The sequence below is a fragment of the Parambassis ranga genome, chromosome 6, assembly GCF_900634625.1.
Source record: "Parambassis ranga chromosome 6, fParRan2.1, whole genome shotgun sequence".
Classification (NCBI taxonomy): Eukaryota; Metazoa; Chordata; class Actinopteri; family Ambassidae; genus Parambassis; species Parambassis ranga.
The window spans coordinates 4,657,548-4,671,014 of NC_041027.1; the positions used below are offsets into that span (position 1 = coordinate 4,657,548).

The 13,467-nt window shown below is 41.3% G+C and overlaps 1 protein-coding gene across 1 annotated transcript in view; it reads right to left on the reverse strand.

Moving 5' to 3' along the window:
* Positions 1–2,061: 2,061 nt before the first annotated feature.
* Positions 2,062–13,467, reverse strand: part of LOC114437424 (neural-cadherin-like) — an 82,513-nt gene continuing 71,107 nt past the window's right edge. The window contains exons 29-33 of the mRNA XM_028408098.1: positions 11,959–12,223; positions 11,211–11,394; positions 9,398–9,648; positions 3,152–3,306; positions 2,062–2,634 (exon numbers count right to left, since the gene is read on the reverse strand). Of these exons, the coding sequence (XP_028263899.1) occupies positions 2,062–2,634; positions 3,152–3,306; positions 9,398–9,648; positions 11,211–11,394; positions 11,959–12,223 (1,428 nt within the window). The remainder of the gene's footprint in view (positions 2,635–3,151; positions 3,307–9,397; positions 9,649–11,210; positions 11,395–11,958; positions 12,224–13,467) is intronic.

Here is a 13,467-nt window from a genome sequence, read left to right on the forward strand (position 1 = left end):
ACAGTATCTAAAAAAAAATTAATTTGCAGAAATCATCAGTATTACATTATCTGTTAAATAAAAAAATGAAGGCTTTTGTTTACATTTTCATATAATTTTGTTATTTTACTTAAGAAAGGGGTAATTTAAGGTGTTGTTTTGTTAATCCCTAATCTGCAATAGGTGTAATTAAACTGACACCTGGTGACAGTGATAGCCTTTTTCTGTATGACTCAAATTAATTGTGCGCTTATCAAAACCCGTCAGTCGGTTTTTCCATTTGTAAATGACCCTGAGGTGTCGTGCTGCTGCTCCTCTCTGATAGACTTAGAGTGTCCTCTAAAGGCTAAAAGGTAAATTACATCCACTGAAATGATTAATGGCAGCATGGCTATTGTGTTATCCTTTATTTATTGTGGTTGCTGAGAGCAACTCTCTATATATATATTTTAAGAAGATCCTCCTCAGTCCAACATGATGATTGCAGGTTTGCACAGTATGTTGGCGAACGTGCTGCTTGCACTGAGGTTGTTTGAGGCTCCGTGTCTTGAATACTGCAATTTCAACGTCTTATAAAATTTATGAAGCCAATGAACAGAAAACAGGTCAGGAGCTACAAGTTATTTTTTGAGTCCAATTTAGATTGTGTAACTATTTATTCTGTAAATAAATATTGCAGCAACAAAATTTGCATTTTAAATGCATCATGCATACAGTATTTGAACCTAATTTTAATAAATGTAATAAAGTTAGGAATAAATCACAGCTTATAATGTCAAAGATAACCATGAACTTGTTCAAGGATCCTTAGATCTCTCTATGGGAAATCCCACGTGTGTGTACAAACTGGAGTAATGAGCTGTTTGGATCATAGGTGCTGCTAGTATCTTACCAATAGGTGGCAGTGTGCATTCATATAACAGACATATCGCTGAGATTATAACTGAACTAGACTGGATGATTTAGTGATAATAATAATAACCATGTATAATGTGTACCCTGACATGAATGTGGAGCTGCTATTGAATGTGTATTCCACGCCCTGACTCATGAATACAAAATGGATACGTGTGGAGCTCCTTATTAAAAAGACCTACAGGGAGAGATGTCCTCTTTGCCTCTCATATCTCCTAGTATGATGCATTATGTAGGTGTGTAGAAAGACCTGATGCAGACATGGGGATCATGGGCTGCTCTCAGTGCTTCTTCCCAAGCGGCTCGCTCTGGTGTCACAGTTGTTTAGCTCCAGTAATGCCGACCAATTAAGTATGATGTGGGCCAGCCTGCTGGGACCCCTACACTTTCTGAGTTCACACTGGAGGCTCCCAGAGGCTCGGGTCAGGAGGCTGCAGACTCTGAACATGATGAATGATTAATCCTCAAATTGACTTTGTTTGCTCTCAGCTGCTGGTTAATAGTTCACTGTTAAAAGACAAGAACAGCTGTTCCAGCTTGTCATGAATGTTGTCATGTCAGAAAATTAGAAGACAAATAAAGTGCAAATGCATTCAAGGGTTCTTCATGCGTAGGTAATGGAAATCTTACCTCCTTCAGAGACCGACGTTTGATGATGAAAGTTGCCTTGAACTTCAAAATAAAAGTGTTTGAACAAGATCCAGTTTGAAATATTATCAAAGATATTCATTTATTTAAAAGGAAAAAAGATAATACAAATGAAACCAAATCATTTTGTCACAGAAATGATTTCATGAGTCATTAACAGCAAAACGGATCTCACAGGAAACTCATTTGCCGTCTTACTTGCAGACATTACTCTTATGAGTTTTATGACATGACATAGGGCGCTTCCAAAAAAGTGCTTTCTGTGAAGTAAATGCTGTACAGTGCAATGCCAAGTAAACAATACATCACATCTGATCATTCAGTGGTAAACATCTTTTATATCAAAGAACATAAATGTTCAAAGTTTCATCAATACAGTACATTTATAGCAGACTTCACATACAGTAGACCCTGGGTAACCTCTCAAAGTATTTCACATTTAATTATCTCCCTTTGGATTTCCATGAACAACTTCTGATCAGTGTTGCAACCTCCAGTTCTGTTTCTCTGAGTGCAGCCTCACCCGCTCTTCTCGCAGCTCAGCTGCCCTCTGCTCTCCTTCTGCTTCTGCTTGTCTGTCTGGCACTCCGGAGTCTTGGAGTCTCCTTTTAAATCGCTAACCACAGCCCGGAGGGTTTTGAACCTGTCCAGCCGGCTGCTCTGGGCGGAATGAAGCTTGACTTCTGAACCCTGAGATGCATTGAGGGAGCTCAGGGAGCGTACCGCCGCCAGGCCACGCTCCTTTCTGGAGGGACAGCGTGGGGTGGTCATGGTGCCAAGCTCCTCTGGGTGCTCCATGTCCCTGATCACCTCACACAAGTAGCGGGCTAAATCCTGGCTGGAAAAGGAGAGGGATTTATGGGAGCGGCGGAAGGTCAGAGGGGACGGCAGGGTCTCCATCTCTGAAGGGGGTATGGCCAGACGCAGGGCAATAGCTGCGCTGCCGTTCCCATTAGACACTGTCTTCTTGTTGCTGTCCTGGGGAAGCTTGGTCTGTGGGTATGAGATGATGCTGTGAGGATAGCTGTAGCGAAGCGACTGTGCTGGGCTGGGCTGGAGGGAGCGCTGCAGCTCCACCATGTTAAAGGCATTCTGAGAGAGAGAGAGAGCGAGAGAGAGATAGACAGAGAATAAAGAGAAAGGAATAAAAGAGGTACAGAGGAGGACACATTCTTCTTCTGACACACCAATCTGAGCAGCGCAAATGCCTGTGGTAGCAAATGAACCAGCACCTCAGACTAAGACAAAGATTTGCCGTGTGGGAAGAGATGTTGGCAACAACAGGACCATTGATCAGCCAAGTAATTAATTAACTGATTGCAGAAGGGGAGAGTGCCATTACCAGCACTATTAAAACACAGACATTAACAGCTATTGGTGTCTACTTGCTTAATTTCAGCTAATTGACATTCTGAGATCTCAAGGGAACTGATATTTAGATTTCACTTCAAGGCACCAACATCTGATGTTCTTTTATAGGTGGTAATGTTTGACGGGTTACCTTCTATTCTTGTTTGTGTACCTTTTAAAAGTCTCAAAATATAGTATGATGACATTTAATATACAGCCATAAAAACCAGTCTAAATGTCAGCATATGTATGTGTTTACCTGGTCCTGCTCCCCTCCACCTTCCTCATCGTAGTTGAGCACGTTTTCTCGAATGTCCTCCCACTCGCCGTGGTGCGCAGACACGTGGTAAACACCCTCCTTCAAGCCCTTGTGTCTCCTCCAGCAGGAGTATAGAAACAGCCCCAGCATCAACACTGAGGGGTGCCAGAGAGCAGGTTAGCACAGCAGGGAGCACGCTCACATAATTAAAATTTTGAAACTGAGAAAAAAAACAAATTGCATCTTTGGGAGAAAATGAAATTGACAATGTGAGCGGAAACTTATGATACAAACAAAGAAGTCTTAACACAGGCGGAGAGTGAATGTATTTTTCATCATATTTAACAGCATTATTCAATATAAATGCAGACTAATAACATATGAATGTAAGCAGATTTCCCATCGCACTGATTCGCTCTATAAGGCCTATTAGCTGCACTGACTGTACAGTTAAGACATCCTAATGGAACATACATGGAAACACAGACACCACCTTTCCACCTATTCCCTTTGATGTTGCCTCTCTGTTTCCTGTCTTATCAAAGACCGCAGTTCCTCGGAAACCTATTAACTGAATTTGTACTCCTCCCAGCTTAAACTCAAAGCCTCAGTGGCTCGGCTGAACGCAGAGAGGAATGCTGCCGGAGCCGAGCAGGAAAGGTCCTAAAGCATACACATCAATCACAGCTATTGTGCGCTGAATTATACAACATGCTGGACTGACCTTTAAAGTCCATTAATCTCAACCAATATTTTTCTCCCATCTGCCATCCCTCTTTCTCTCTTTTTTTTTATTTCCCTCGTTGCTATCTGTTTTTACTGGTTCACACTCTTTCTTTTTCTCTCTGCAATTCTTTTGTGTCGTTTTACATTAGAACTTTCTTCCATCTCTCCTCTTCCTCACTCATTAAGTCTTCCTGCTTTTCTCTCCCCCCTCCTTCTCTGGCCTCTGTGTGGCCTTGGCTTTTTATCTCTCGCACTAGATGGGATCCAGTGCGAAGAATAGTTTATATGGTGCGAGCTAAGTATCAGTTTAATTGGAAATCTTCAGAGAAATGCAGGGTAATCACATTAGTCTGGATTTTTAAAGTAATTGCTTTGAAGGAAAAGAATGCACCAACAGCTCTTTGGGGGTCACACTAGCAGGTAGGTACTCATAAACAAAGGCAGAAAAACAACTCTCAATGAGCTAATATCCACTGCAAAGATATGTCAATTAAAACTCATCTCTTGTTTATTCACTGTCTGGAACAGCTTTAGCTCCCCAACTGCTGTCAAATGGTGATTGATATGTTACTGGCCTAAAGGTAGAAAGAGATAAGTTATACTGCTTTCATTACTTCAACAATAAGAAAGTTTGCAATAATTTTAGTGTTGAGTACAAAGACAACAACTGCTTTTGTGTGGTGATCCGCTACTTCAGACTCAAGGGCTTATTATCCAAGGGATGCGGGGGCAACACTAGCCAATTACATCGTAGGGCAGAGGTTACAAGCGAAAGCCTGGAAGATGATCCACTGAACTAGAAGTCGGGTCACTGTCACCACACTGACCATTAGAAAAAAAATCCATGATCTTTATGGATCAGTGATTAACACAGCAGTACTTATGTGAAAACAACAATCGAAAGAGTCAAAACACTCAAACCAAATAAGTGATTTTATCAAGAAAGCTAGTGCTCCTGTTCTCTAAGATCGAAGTGTTGCTACTAACAGAGATCTACAGCACTAATCTGTAGAGACAGCTATGGGAGACATTCAATGTAGGAAGCAAAATTAGAAGCTCTGTGATCGCCATGACTCACAAACGCCAACTCCCTTAAAGAAGGGATTTGTGTAAATGTGCATATATGCTGGGCTAAAACACACACCTTCTTAGGCCAGGTACTTATCAATCACGCCTGTGCAGCAATGCTGTTCTCATTTCAAAGAGAATAAGATAGATTGTAAGCACCCACTCTTGATTCTCAGTTGACCATCCTCAGTATGGTGTGTAAAGGAGGCCGGTATTGATCAGCTGACCTGGCTCCTTCACTGTTACTAGAGCACCCTTGCAGAAAACACCAGCATCTTGATGCCGGCCCCCCTCCTCCTACTCCTCCTCCTCCTCCTCCTCCAGTATAACCTGCTCTGAGGTGCTGCCTGCAGGCTGCCTGCTCACCTCAACCACCAACATCACCTGAGCTGATGATAACACATCTCTATAGGGGAGGGGTTTGATACACAGCACAGTGGAGCTGAGGCACAACCCCCTTCAAAATAAACACAATTAGACACAGGTAAACACACACAGCACACACTAGTTGCTGTACACTCTACACCTGCAGTCATTACTGCTCAGAGTTGTGTGTGCGTGTGCAACTACGCTCCTTTGAGATCAATACCTCTCAGGGTGGAGAACAAACATCGCAGTCATTCATCAATCCATAATACTGCTGCCTCTTTGCCCTCTAACCGTTACCATGAACAGGGTGTTATGATGTTAGCCTGGACAGGACTCTGCATTATGAACGAGTGTGAAGTAAACTACAACACAGCTTGATCAAAACACTTAACCCTTTCTCTGTAGCTCCAGTCTGAGGTTAATGAGGAAAAATGAGGTGTGAGGCAGATGAAACATCAATGGAAGATAAAGGAGGAAAAAAACATATGACGAACAGAGCAGAAGGAAATGAGACAGGTGAGAGATGAAGGAGAGTTGGAGAAGTAATTTATTTATAAATCTCTGAGGGAATAAAAAGAAGAGGCACTTTACATGGTCGTCTGGCATCCTTAACCCACAGAAAGCTAATTTCTTCCATTAATCAAAAAACAGAAAGTCAGGCTCGTTGCTGGCCTAACAAGGATTTGGTCAGACATCAGATCATCTGCCTCTGTCAATACCACATGAACTAACATTCTACTCGGCCTGTGATGGCTTATGTAAAACTTAATAATGGATGATCATTTTAAGTTTTAATGCACATTGAGGCAGAGTAAGAGTCCCCCTTTAATTTAGCACCCAGCTAGCAGTGCAGCATGCGAGTGTGTATTTATGATGGTGGTTCCTGTGGTGATCAGGGTCATCCTTAAATTAAATTAATCTACATTCCGAATAACCAGCCAGTTCATTAAACTCAAACACCTGAAGACTTTATGTCCAGATTCACACTGTGGATCACAGTGGGTGAAGCTACCCGCTTCTTTTCGCTTTAAGTTTTAGAGACAGATTTATTTAGCTTATTTTTTTTTTCTTTCAAGGTGTGAAAAAAGTAATTACACTCACCAAAGAGTGTTCATTCTAATCTGAATTACATTAAGGAACAGTTTTGATTCTTGGTGAGGTGAAAAGTTTGAGCCTTGAATATAAATGCCTCATCTGCCACAGTGGACTTCAAATGGACTGCTCCTTCTTTTTAGTTAGCATGTAAGCAACACATGAATTTTCATGAATGATGCCAAGGCCACACTTCATCATCTGTGAATTCATTATCAAAAATTGAAGACTGCTTTATACGTTTCACTCTCGATTGTCAGAATAACTGATGTCCCAATACTAGGCACATGCCCCGGAGGGAATGTTGAGTCAGTTATAGAGGCAGGGACAGTGTATTGAATTGCCCAAGCGTTTTATAAGCCCTGTCTGTGGCAAAAAGACTCATAAACAGCGATGTGGCCCTATAGAGGGAAGTGCCACAACATGCAAGCCTCTCTTACACATATATCTTTGTGAGGACCGGAGGAGAAAAAAGAAACAACAGAATCTCTCACCTACAATCCGTACAATCTACTCTGAAATCCACCAAACTAACACAATTAACTCATTCCATTCTTCAGCTTTAGCAATGAGTTAAATGGATCGTCCATCTTTTTTTGACACAGTTGTAGCGTTATCAATGAATACACATTTAAAAAGGACCCGCTGGCGGCAGATGTGGGTAGATATTGAATCTTGATTCTATTAGATTTTAACACAGCTTATGAGACCATCAACCATGCAGTTTTATTAGACTGTTTATACCAGCTAGCTGGCGTCATAGATGCCTAACTGGTTCAAGTCGTTGAATAATCAATCAGTTAGTTGATCGGTTTTGACAGCTTATTAAACATTTAAGAAATGTTCTCAAGGCCACTTCAGTCCATCTTTTTTTTTTAAGGATTAGGATTAGGGTTTAGATGAAACACAATAAACATAGTAATGCAATGATACTGCATAGATTTATACAGCGACCCTTCCCTCTGCCTGTATTCTGGAAAGCTTCTGTGCTTTAACTTTTGTACGGTAGTGTGCAGCCCCCCCCCCCCAGTCACGCACAGCATACAGAGTGTAGAGGTAAATATAGCAAACCAGGCTAGTGAACATCACCGCATTTTTCTGCACTCTGCTGTCTGTCAGGGATGCCTGAGAAGCTGCAGGTTTGTGTGACTGACTGTGAGGTTGGAGGAGTAGAACCACGCCAAGCAGAATGAAGTGTGCCTTTCAGCTGCTTTCACCAAAATCTAACATTGTGGCAGAGGTTTCAGAACACAACCGCTCCCTTTAACCTACTCTGGATGTTTTAACAGAATTCAACTTTTCATGAAGCCAAACAGCAGTTTACATTCCTTCTTTACTTTCAGTAATCCAATGGCAATTTTTTTGCCATTATAAAAAAAAAATCACCTCAATAATAAACCAAGGTTATATTTTAGTCATTATTATACTATACCTGCTTTCTATCAGTAATGCTATGCATCAGTCATACATTTTAAAACTTCAACACCTTAGTTCCCAACAGGCACATAGAAGAGATCACAAAACCCCCTTAACTTATAGTTATCGATTTTCAGATTCCTCGCCTACAAAGCACTCAGCGGTTGGTTCACATTTCTGAACTGGTGACCTCTTATATGTCAGAGTGCAGCCTCAGATCATCCGATAAGTCTTCAAAGGGAGACGTTTTCAAGTGAAAGCTGTCAGACTCCCACACCCACAGACTGCCAATTCAGGTTTTTACTTTAAAACATTTTCGAACTTGATTCTTCTTTTTTCACTATCTTATAAATATGGGAGCTGATATTGTATTCCTGCTGATGCTTGGTAACTCCTTTGCTAGCCATTTTTAGGAATGTTAATCATGTATTTAAAATCAATGGTTCGTACCTTCATTTGAAACTATGTTTTGGGCTCACTCTCTTACTGTAAGATGTGATGGATTGAAATTGCTTTCTTCTGTTTTGCAAATACATACCTCATTTCATATTCATATTTTACCAGCAGTTTACCACTGTGTATTTCACATACTGATTGGCAGTTTTTTTCATGACATGCCTTACTATGGTGCTGTTATTGTGTTGTTTTTATCACAGTTTGAATTGTGGTAATGGAGCATTTCTGACAACAATGAAGAACAAATAAACATTCTCTCCCAACAGTATTGTTCTGACTGCAAGCTGTGGTGCAGCTAGGAATATGCTGGGAGATTTTAATATAGAAAAAAAAATGTCAGCCTACAATCTCCTGATTTTTGCAGTTTAAACCTTCTGATAGAAACACTGCATGGCAGAATTGAACCTACATCTAACCCTTGACTAATGTACAGCGAAGAGGGACATCAAAACTGCCCTTGCGTGTGTGTGTGATTCCTGACAACAGCTCCATACACTGTACATTACACTGAAGTGCACAATATGGACACATTTAGGTTGGAATGAAAGAAAAACATCAATGTAGCAATTTTGGTATATCAAAGTTGAGCAGATAAAAAAAAAGGGTGAAAGTGAAAATGAGTTTTGAAGTCACAGCCTAACATTGGAAAATACAGTGAAAAGATGAGACATATAGGAACAAAACACATAAAGAAACGCCCCAATTATCCAGGGACTTTTGGAGCTTCCCCAGGAATCACACATTAAGACATACTATGTTGCTCTCCCTGCTTCTACTCCAGTGTAGATATTTGTTTCATGTTGTCTACCAACCTCCCATGGAGAAATCACATCATGGCACAACACAGGAGATCAATACGACTACAAGATATGTGTGTGTAAACAGATTTCACAGAAGCAAACAAGGCTGGAAAACAAATAAAACAGTAGATGTTACAGATAAAAACACAACATAATGCAATAATTATACCATGAGGATGACAACAAGCACACGTAAAAAAATAAAACAGGAAGAAAAAGAATGCTGACAGACAAACACATACAGAGGGCAGTGAAAGAACATGAGAAAACACGATGCCAGTTCACCACAGGTAGAAGATAACATAGTCAACATAGCTACCTAGAAAGGCCATGACACAGATGCTGATAGCGAACATGGAGCTCAGGCTGAGACTGTTGCCATCCTCGTTGTGGAACATGGCGAGCGTCACCTCGCAGTGCCGTCCCCGGTAGCCCTCGCTGCAGTGGCACGAGTAGCGGGATGGTGTGTGAGCCACGCAGGTGCCGTGGCGGCATGGGCGGCTGGCACATAGTGTGTAGACGCACACTTTGCCCAAGGAGCTCTCTTTGGTCATGTGGCCTGGAGGGCACCTGTGCAGGAAAGACGTGGAATTATAAAGCAGCAGATGAGAGACACTTGGGAATTCGCCTGATAAAAAGAACCTAGAATTTTACACAGCAGCGAGACCTAAGCTGATGTAAAAATAAATCCCTCAGGAGTTACACCTCTTATATCAGATTCAGATATGCTCTTTCAAGGTTACAGAGTGTCGCCTGTAACTGACAAAAAAAGGACAGAAAAAAAGAAACCAAGAAGCTGAGATTGGCTTTGCAGTTGTAGTCCCTCAGCATATTTGTACAAAATACCCCTCTGAATATCATTCACTCCTGCCCCCTTCTTTTCTCAGTGCTTTGTATCCTGAGGCGGTGCAGCAATCACAGAATATGGATGTCAAAGTCCCCACTGGTTTGGAGTCTTAAAATCACAGCCAGGAATCACTGTGGTCCTGCAGAGTTTAAAGGGGCAGCCAAGACTCTGACAGTCACTGCTGTTATACACCATTCTCTCAGGTTGCCACACATAATACTTTAACAGGGATGCTCTCTGACTAGCTGCCATCTGGTGGACATTGTGACATCAAGTGTTTTTCAGAAAATGATGTCTGATTGCTTTTGTGCAGACGTTTCAGCTTGTTGCAGCAGGTTAATCACAGGTGTATTGATGGCGGCTTAGAAATTGGGCTACTTTTGTGTAAGCTTCTCGACTGACATGGCTTACAGGGACACATAATGGAGCCAAACCATCAATAACACACATGTGATTTTTATGTCTGTAGTCAGTCATACAAAACAATACACTAAGTAATTCATCAAGTTGGCTCCAGTTAGTTGAAAGAGGTGGACCATCAGGCATTGGTTCACTGTTTCTATACTGATTGCTAGGGGTGTAAGAAAAAATTGATTCTGTGAAATATTGCGATATTTTATTTGAAGATACTGGTATCGATTTAAGTTGTGGCCAAATCGATTTTTAATTAATTATTTATGAGCAAACAATCATTTCAACACCTTACGTGTGGTGCACACTGTCTCTTTCAGCATAAAAACAAATTGAATGTGAGATACAGTTGCATTGTGCAATGTTCTTATAATTAAAATAATTATAATTAAACATTTTGTTCTTTTGAAAGATGTATTACTAGTATTCAGATGAGGCTTTCCAAACAAGCTTTCCATACTCTTAAAAAAAAATTATTCATTATTAGTCATTATTTGATTATTTGTCTTTTGCCCATCATGTGTTGCTTTAAAACTTCACAAATACATATGTATCTTGGTTATTTATAGATGACAAATGATGATAAACCTCCTTCGGCACAACATGCCCCAACCTTAGTAGATGTTTTCTGTGTATTGCAACTAAGTTTATATTTAAAGTACCAGCCACCTGTAATAAATCTAAACTCTGCAAGTGTTTGGTTCTCGATGTCATTTGTTAATGTGATTTGCAAGTTGAATGCTGGCATTACTAATTATATTATGAGCCACACTGCAGTATGCATGCCTTGTCTATGGATGTGTGCGTGTAAATATGTATAGAGCCTGCCCGCACACTGTAAGGCTGGGTTATTTATCCTGTATATTTGCTGCACCTGCACTCATGGTGTCTCCAGAGGTCCACACAGACTAAAGGAGGAGAGCAGTGATGCTTCCTGCAGGCATCTGAAGAACAGCCAGCAGAGACACCCTGCGCAGTGACCACCTGAAGCCCATCTGAAGACTGCTCCCGATCAAAAGGGATGGAGCGGCCGTAAAACCTGACATCTCTCATACAGCCTGGTGGAAAAAAGAAAACAAACAAAAAAAAACAGTAAGAATGAATAGAAAAAGGAATGTACAATGCCAAACGACGCACTGAGACACCAGTCCTCGGGCAAAATGTTTTATAGACACACATTTACACCGCAGCAGGTATGCAAACTCAAATGCAGGCATTGACACACAAACAGTCTCGCTGACACACCTGCAGACCAGCACGCACACAAACTCTCATGCAGGCAAACACACAAACAGCCTGAGGCTAAGCTGTCAGCATGGACTTCTTTTTTCTCAGGATATTTTCTCTGCTGGTTAGTTTGGTCTCTCTGCGGGAAGCAGGAGGTCTGACACATCATTTAAATACTGATCGCTGCCACTGACTCACTTTCTCTCATCTGAAACTAAGGCATCTAAACACCTTAAGGCCAGGTTGTGAAATGTAGAAGAAGCATCAGTACTCATTCTACATGTCCAGCTGCGAGCTCTGCTCCATCGAGTATGTGTTTGTTGATTAATTTATCAAACAAATGAATAGCTTTATCAATGATCAATTAATTTAATTTATCTGAAGCAACCACCTACCAAGGAAGCTCCGGTTATGTCCTGAGGGAAAAGAGTTTCCAAGCATCACTACAGAGGGGTCAATGATGATCTCTTGGCTTTGACCGGGAGAGGCCGTAACCTCCTGTCGGCCTCCACCTCCATCCAGTTGGAGGGTGAACTCCCTGCCGTACCGATCCAGCGCCACCTCATGCCACTCTCCATCATCCAGGCGAAGGTAAGGCAGTGTGATGTTGTAGTCTCCATCTCCGAGGTTGTACACCACAGCCAGCAGACCCTGAATAATCTAAATTCCAACATTCAAATAGAAAGCATGGAAATATTCTTTAAACCTCAGGAGCATCTATTAGGCCTGCCTGTGTAATACAAACTGGTTGGTCGTGCCATCAGCTGCAGGAACAGGATTTGTGTTGTTTAAATTGTAAAATGGGGTGACACACATTCTAACTGACTGACAGACCTAGATTTCTGCCATATTGTGCTATGTTGATGGGGAAAAACAGATCTCAAGCATAACAACATTACAAGAAGTAGGCCAGCTCCCGTGGTGAAGAAAAAAGCAGCAAAGGTTGGGGCCAGAAAAAAGTATTGTGAAATTCATCTACCTAGAAAAAGACACAGTGTGGTGAGGATGCCAGGAAAAAAATGGCATGAAAATTTCCCTGGTAAAAATTTATTCAGCAATTTTGCAGCCACGATACTTTGCACGGACACCGTACACATCACTACATGGCAGAATTCATCCCGAAGGGAAGGTATACAAGAAACAACAATTATCTTCAGCAGTTAAGGATGAGCGAACACAATGGACTCAACCAATGAGAGGCTCCCATAACAGCAGCTTGTACATGTCCAACGCTTAATTGGAAACGGTGGGGCAAGATAATTCACATTCAGCCCAGCTTGCATTAACTATTGCTCCCTCAGCATGGGCATCACAAATTTGCCTCACCTACTGGACTAACACACACACAATACTAAAAGCTGACGGTGCTCTCCCCGTTGCCTCATCCTCTTCTCAAGTAAGCAACAAAAATGAGCAAAGAACTAAATCAGTACTCGGACAAAAAAAATTATTATATTATATAAACTTTCTGCAGCACCCCCAGAGATATATGCAATCAACATTAAACACAAAATGTTAAAGTGAATATCTGAAGATCCACATTTCAAATCATATTTAGAACAAAAATAAATCAGTTATAAGGGGTTACTAGCCTCTGACAATAGTGCAGTGCATCTCCAAAAACTTCTTTAGAGTGCATTAGATAAATGTTTTCTTTACAGAGACACCATGCTCCTTGGAGAGCTTCATGCTGTTTATACCCAGCTAGCCCTCAGTAACCTTTGTGTGAAAGTGTGGTTATTTATTCAGTGTGCACTCTATCCCATATCTACCCTTAAGAAAAAGGGGCAGAAAGGCACCCCTTTAAATTAGAGCTTGTTGTCAGAAAACACACCAGGCTTGTACTGAAGTGTTTCTAAGAGCTTCGAGACAACCAAGTTGAAAATGCTTCAGTGTGTGCAGCC